This window comes from Limulus polyphemus, unplaced genomic scaffold (assembly GCF_000517525.1).
Source record: "Limulus polyphemus unplaced genomic scaffold, Limulus_polyphemus-2.1.2 Scaffold2599, whole genome shotgun sequence".
NCBI lineage: Eukaryota > Metazoa > Arthropoda > Merostomata > Xiphosura > Limulidae > Limulus > Limulus polyphemus.
The window spans coordinates 122,497-130,602 of record NW_013668209.1 but is presented as its reverse complement, the minus strand read 5'-3'; the positions used below and the strand labels follow the sequence as shown (position 1 = coordinate 130,602).

Genomic DNA, 8,106 nt, shown 5'->3' with positions numbered 1-8,106 from the left:
TATATATATATATATATATATATTTCTCTTCTTCTTGTCAAAAGCCCACTTTTTTTTTTTTCTTTAAACTCCCAGTGGAGCATAAGGCCACAACAACACCTCGCCAACGGAAGGTGTTGTTGCAGTTACTTGTAGCAGGTTGGTTTTTGCGGGGTGGAGTTGCTAGCCCCGTGCCCAACCCTCCTCCTTTCTCATCCTTGACTTGGGACTACGCAAAGGCGGAGGTTGGCATGTTTGGTGTGATGGGGATTCGAACCCGCCACCCTCAGATTACGAGTCAAGCGCCCTAACCACCTGGCCATGCCGGGCCCAAAAGTCCACTTAGGCCTATTCAATTACTTTAGAATTTCAGTTGACAAGTTGAACTATCTTCTTTATATTACTATCATACTAGTAATCTCTGTGTGATTCACTTACAGCAGTGGTACAAGTTACTGTAATTTGTTTGGTCTTCTTTCTTCTGAAGATCCTCTCTTCCTTTCGTCAAAGTGTACCGAGGCTGATTCAATTACTTTAGAACCACTCTTTGACAGAAAAAAATTATCCTCCTTATCTTTTTTTATACTGTTAGTTTCACTCTAACATATTGAACGTTAGGCCTATCACATCTACAGTACTTAACTTCACACAACTATATTCTCTTTTGTTATTATCTGTCTATTGTTGTCTGTCTACTGCTTCCTGCTTGTCTCACGCTATTTATATCTTTATTACATAGTCGTCTGGCCACTTTCTATATTCTCAACACCAATTAGTTATTAACAAAACCTTCTACAATCGTCTGTTTTTAACTCTTATTATACCCAAACTTAAAAATAATAAAATATTCATTCACAAATATAAATTAATCACTAATATTTAAACCAAGCAGTCTTTTATATCATGACATAAACCCCTCTTCAAGATAAAATATATAAAGTATTCTTTTTCTATATACAAAGACTGTTCTTAGTTCATATACAAAGTCTGCTCCAACATTTGTAGTTCCTTTATCTGTCTCTCCTAACATAGGGTCTCCAGTAGGACATCTCCTTAGCAGGATCCCACATCTTCATCTTGACTGTGTGTTGTCTGAGGTATGTATTTCCTAATCTATCTGTATGCTGACACAGTAGATTTTGTTCCTCTTCATATCCTTGTACGTCTCATCTCTACACAGTGCTCTTAGGCATAATAGGTTCTTATCTTCTAAGACAAAGTCACTGTCTTCTGGTTCTGCATCTATGATGGCCACACCTGCAACATCCATTTCTGTTTCAATAGCTGCACCCATTAGGTCTTTTTCTCTCCCAAAAATACTTCAACAGATTGGCATGGTAGATCTTGGTATTCACATTCACCTTGTAGTCCATTCTGTACTTCAAAAGGTCCTTTCCACTGCAGGATAAGTTTGTTGTGGTCTGTGGGCAGCAGAACTAAGACCTTTTGTCCAACTTTAAAATGTCAATCCTTGGCCTTCTTGTCATAAAAATATTTCCCTCTACGTAGAGCTGCATACAAACTGTTGAGCAAGTTGACAGGTTTCCTCCAGTCGGTTTCTCAGGTCTAACACATATTGGTGATTTTATAAGAAACAAATAATGAAATAGTCATGCCAAAAGAAGGAAGTGAGCAGAGAACTTTGAAAATGGCTTGACTAGATATGACCTGTTCACAGATGATAGAATGTAGAAAAGGAACACAAAAATACAACCAACAGTGGCTAAAAGATTTTACCTAGCTTAATTTTAACAATGTTAAAAAATTAATGTTGGTCCACTGATTTTTCCTGCATAAAAATTCTCTTCTGACATCAACCCTATATATCACATGGCAAAGTGTATAGAAATTATTCATCAAACCACTGATAGAATTATAAAACTAGCAGCCAAAGTGAGTTCCACTAATTACATAGAAATTTTAATAGGTGAAGACGCTGATGTCTTTGTCATGGAATGTCAGATTGTGTATGCCCAATTCTTTAAAGTTTGTAAATTGGCTTTCATGAAACAAAAGTTACTGCATTCACATGCAAAAGGTAAGTAAAATTATTCTCATATTTTCTGAGTGTATTTTATTTCTATAAACTAAAATTATGACTAGCAATTTTCTAAAATCATGCCACTAAGTTTGGATTAGCATTTTTGTTTTCAATCAACCAACTTAATATTTAAAATGCCCCTTTACTTTAAATAAATTAGTAAAATAGATTAACTGCTTATATACTACAAACAAATTTATATTTTTTAATTATTGTATGTATACTACTTACATATAAAAATATACATACAAAAAGAAAGAAAATTTTAGTTGGAAACACAGTTGTCCATGACATCCATTATTTTCATGCCCAAGTGCAATGTAAAAATGGAACAGGGGTTTGCAGGTGCTCAAATGCAAATAACAGTAATAATAGTATACAAGTAACATTTAAGAACTTCAATATTTTGTACTGCTGATTAAATATAAAAAAACAAAACAAAGTTCAATATGTACTACATGTTCCAAAATCTGCTTTTGAAGCTCTTGGTCCTGATGCAGCCTGTTGGATGGAAAAATTAAAAGCATAAAAAACAGTAACAGCACAACACCATAATAATGCACAAATAATTAAAGAATTACCAAAACATACAAGCTCATCATTGTCAGGAGGATTGAGGTTCACTAAGGGAAGTAGCATACTAAGGCATGAGTGGGGGTGGGGGGTGGATCAGGCATCTGTGTAATACATTGGATAGAAAAAAAATTCTAAGTAATAAAAAAAGGAGTTTTCCAACAGACAAAAGTCTCAAAACAAGGGTTTCCAGGTTGGCCTGTCCTTATTTACTTTTCATGAGTTTAGTACACTAATAAGTGAGAAGAACAAAGCAAGATATGACGTGAGCATGTTATATCTTGAATTTAGAACAGGTTCAACATTTTTGTATGGTGGGATACTTAAATAGTCTTTGAACAGGTACCAAAAATCCTACCCAGATGGGTGATTCAGGCGGGCATTTGGGTTCCCAAAAATTTCTGACCACTATCAACACAACAGTTTCTAACATGCAGAAGACAAAACAATATGAACCATGATGCCAAACAGCAATGTTATATTTATTTTTCTAGCAAAATCATATTTAAATCTGCCAATAATAAAGAGTTATGAATGTTTGGATAGAAAAATAAAAGAAAACAGTAAATGATATAGTTATAAATGAAAGATGAAAATGATGTTAAACCCAAAACTTTTTTGCAGCTATCGTGTATAATATAGCATAGGCCTGCAAAGTAGAGGCTACTGTATGTATTCTCACTATTCTGCATGAGGTTCTGAAATTAATCCAAACAACCATCTATCCATTTTTTAGCTTTTCAACAATTTTTAACAAGCACCGATATAGTGATCATGAAATTAATATCAAAGCATAAAGCTTCCAACTGTTTCTTCGATTGGATACTATTAACTTATTGATATTGGTAACCGGTAATAAAACAAAGTATTCTTTAATGGTTCACCCTGGCTGACTGTCATTACACAATACCCACACTGCATGGGCAATATTTGTACATGACAATGACATTTAGGTTATACATATGTACATTTATGTATGGATGTTACAGCATCTACAGCCACCTGTCATTATAACATACACCGATAGATTACAAAACTGCTGATTGCACCTGTGCTTTCAGAAAAGTTAGCACAAAGCTTACCTCAAATATTTCAACAACAAAACTTTGATAATTCCCTATTAAGTGTGCGAGTTTCTCACTTAAGTTGTAGTGAAGTGAAACAACGACTCTACAGCAGCAATCACCACATCCTAATACCTCAAATTATGATGAACAGCAACTAGCTGCAGTTGAAACAAGTTATACAAAAATGTCAAAAATTTTGGAAGATCACATTTGTTATTGATACAATAATTTACAGTATTTACTATTACAAATCACACAGTCATCAGTTTTGAAAGTTTCCTATGAGTGATAGGCCTCATTTCTGCCCTAGGATGTCGATCATGCCATGCTAAAAAATGCTGCTAACCATCAACTGACTTCATGTAGTGAATCAACCGATAATTATTTGACAAAGAAAAATTTTAAAATGGACTATTCAAAACTTGCCATTTACTTAATTGATTCTGTCTCCTATATTCATTATTGTCAATGGAAGAGGTAAAAGTTAGTATGGTATAAACAAATTTTGAGAGTATAATAAATGGTTGTATAACATGATTTACAAGGTACTTGAGGATTTTTGTACACTGTTAAACTTAAAGATCAATGAGTTATAAATCAATGTCACTGGCCCGCCACTAGAATTTATTCTGATTCTGTATCACTACGATTGCTTTCACTTTCATCTTCACTCTCTGTGTCATGATTTTTTTTGCTTACTGTTTTCTCTTAAAAATAATAGTTTGTCTGCAGTTCTGTTTACATTACTCTCATATAAACTACCACTTGCCAAAACATTTTTTATTATTATTTCAATATATTACTATACTATATTAGATTTTTGTTTTTTTTTTTGCTAAATCATTGTAAATCTTAAGGATAAATACACACAATTTATCACCCAGATTGACTTAAAAATAGACTTTAAGCAGCTTATACTTTATACATATGCAATATGTTTTATGCACACTGAGTTAGAGAATAAAAAAATATTACAGCTGTATAATAGATATGAAAAACAAAATATTTAAATTCAAAGTTTTCTCTTGGTAACCTGGGAAGTAGAAGTATTTATCTAAATGGATCCCCTTGCACTGATGTTTAACTCTTTTGAGATGGGTCACAGGTGAAAGGCCATGTCATCTCATTTGTTGACTGCATTCAAAAGTTTATTGAACTACTATTTCATGAATTTATGTCAACAAGTTTGGTATCAAACTGTAGATTATAATTCAAATTTTAGAACTATACAATACTCAGTTTGTTAATTTAAAAGTAAATATTAAAGAAACAACTGATAAACATCGATTTTTGTGTGTCAAGTGATATGTTGAATGCAGCACGGGTTCAAATTAGATGTTTGTGAAGTCAAAATACCAAGTCTATAGTTTCATACAAATTAAAAACTCAAATTACAGATATTGAGAAGCTAGAATATAAAATAACAAGGTCTTATCTTTTCTATTTGCTAAGACATTGCTCACGTAATAAATCAAACAGTGGCACCCCACTCACATCCTTCCATTTTTGGAAACGCTCCCTTATAAACACTTCTATATATGACATGAATAACAAATCAAACTTATACCTAGTCTACTCCAAATTTCATATTTTTTTTAGACCCAAATACAGCTTAGTTACTATGTTTGATAAATTATAGTAGAATTCTATGGTATTGATATAGTAATTTATGATTTTTGAGTTATTCAAATATATATGTAAAACCTAAAAAAAATATTTTGTTTCATATCCTCCACATGCAAAATTTTTAAAGGCTTAGCAACCTATGTCAAGTGGCAACCGAGTACAAAGGTCGTAACTAGAAGAGATAATTGTTTGCTATACTTCTTTATTTACTGTTCTATGTTTTAGGAAAAAGAAGTTTAAAAATTTATTTCAATATAGCAATAATCTATATACATATATACAATGTATAATAACTGAAATGTAACTGTATTTTACAAAATACTAGTTGACTAGATTTTTATTATATAAAATGAGAATACATACCTAACTATTCATAAGTAAATACATTAAAATGCATTGCTAAAATTGCTTTCTTCTTAGCAGCAGCTCAGAATGCTTTAAACTGGACTTTAAGAGTTCAAGCAAAGTATGACTGATAGAGAGTTTATTCAAAAATACCATTTCCAAAAGCTCTATATACAACATTGTATTCTGGTTACAAAGTCATCTGTTAACATCACCAAGCAAAACCAATGTATTTCATTAATTTGCTTGTTTATGACAATCTTATGTTCTCACAACATAGTAAAACTCAAGTTGGTCAAGAATTAATAAATAGCATGAATACTACTTTTGTACTATCTCCACTGCAGTAAAAGGTACATAAGCTGTTAAGAAGGGGTGGATAGTTTCGCCTATGAAATTTAATTTGTAGATTTTTCCACTGAAGATACTCGTAAAAAATGTTAAAGTGTACTTGTGAATTATAAAAAACAATAAAGAGAAAAATTTAAAATGTTGAGATACATACAATCCTAGTCGTAAATCTATTTAACTATTTAGAGCTTACACAAGGAATTTAAAGTCAGACACTTGTACACATGACAAATTGTAGGCTCAAAGAATATAATGGCATACAAAAGTATAATACATAAAACTAGAAAATGTAAAATATGAACACTTCTGTATTCCTATAAACAACTAATTTGAATGGTTTTAAATACAGTATATTCATAATTCACAAATACTAACTTAACCAAGTATTTAAAAAAGAAAAAAGAAATTATTTTTATACCATCACAGATTACATTTTATAAACATTAATTTTTGTTGTAGAACAGTTCTTGAAAAACATTTAAAGAAAGCAACTTACTTTGTTGTTTTATTGATAGGCTGGTATTCTCTCATAAGATTCCAATAATCATTCAAGAAGACCACAGGATAGTACTTGCCAGTAGTTGGCTCAAAGTCAATAACTTAAAAAGAAATTAATAAATTAAAATTAGGAAAAAACAATGTGCAAAATTAAAGCTATTAAAAAACATGTACAAAGAATAGAGATAAATCTAAAATAATGATCATATGGCAACAAATGCAAACGGATCTATTCAACTTGTTTCTTTGTTCCCATAACAATTACAAATATTTATACAACTTTTACGTACCTCTAGATTGAATTCCAGTTATTTCACAAGTAAGTAATAAAACATGGATATTAGTAAAGGTTGAGAACTAACTGCTTAAAATAATTACCTTTTTTCATGCAGCAGGGTCAAAGCTTGCACATCATGTTTACAGTTACATTTAAAATTTAATTCACTTTATGATTAATCTTTGTCAACAAACTTGGCATAAATATGTAGATAATGTTAAAATATAAATCATAAACCAAGTTCTAATTTTTAATTTCTAAATGATTAGCTGTCACTCTGTGTATGTTGTGTCATTGTATCCCGATTGTTTTAATTCTTTTTAAGGCACATTGTGCTAGTATATTAAGAGTAACAATTACAAAAAACATCATTTTTTGGTAATTGTTATTTTTAATCCTGATTGTTTGTTTACACAAAACTCTTCTGCTGTAATTTACTTGTAAAGTCATAAAACTAAAGGAAAGCAAATATGAAAAGGTTATAAGCTGAGGTTCTTAAGATAAACAAGTTTTGATTTTCTGATACAATCTGCAGTCATTCTTGAAAGAAAAAAGTATTATTAATATTATTTCATATTTATCAAACTTTCATTTCCCTATAAGTTATTGATTTCATTAAGTTAGCATTAGGGTAGAGAAATTAAGATATAACACATAGTTTCACTGCAAAAACTTTTGATTTTCATTTACGAAGCCCTAGAGGTTATGCAAATGAAATATGAAACTAAGATGAAAATAATTACATTTATTCTTAGAAAGAAAAATCACCGTTTAACACAAATTGATTCTTAGTTGATTCGAAGAAGTCTAACTCTTTCAAAATGTGGTTGATATATTACACAAACCTTGTAACATCAAATTAACCATCACTTTCCATACTATAACTTTTAATATGGTATGTATATTGGCAAACCTTCAGTGAACATTACATGGCTTTTATACACATAAAAATCAGATTCCTTAACCAAATATTTTTATAAAAGATTTGTTGTCCATGAATATAATGAGTCAAAGTGTTGACTGCTCTGAGTGCAAAGTGATTTTCATGTTAAGATTAAAAATATTTTTCTTCATCTGAAAATGTTTAACTTTCATTTGTGTAACCTCTAAAATCTCATAAATAAATATTGAATTTTTTCTTTATCTTGTTTATTTCAGTTAAACTTTATATTTTATGTTATTTTCTCCACCCTAACTTTATGTGACTTGGTCAATTTGACCAACCTTGTAACCACCATAAAATAAATAAATAAATATAAATTACCCATTTTTCTTTTTAGAATGATTATAAATTGTTACAGGAAACTACACTTGTATATCCTAAATTATCTCAAATCTTGTAACAGTAT

General features: G+C 30.7%; 1 protein-coding gene across 1 annotated transcript in view; it reads right to left on the bottom strand.

The window, feature by feature from the left end:
- The window catches only part of LOC106467398 (cleft lip and palate transmembrane protein 1 homolog), an 85,118-nt gene that overhangs the window by 30,283 nt on the left and 46,729 nt on the right, over positions 1-8,106 (bottom strand). Inside the window, exon 7 of the mRNA XM_013927748.2 lies at positions 6,479-6,581. Within this exon, the coding sequence (XP_013783202.1) occupies positions 6,479-6,581 (103 nt within the window). The remainder of the gene's footprint in view (positions 1-6,478; positions 6,582-8,106) is intronic.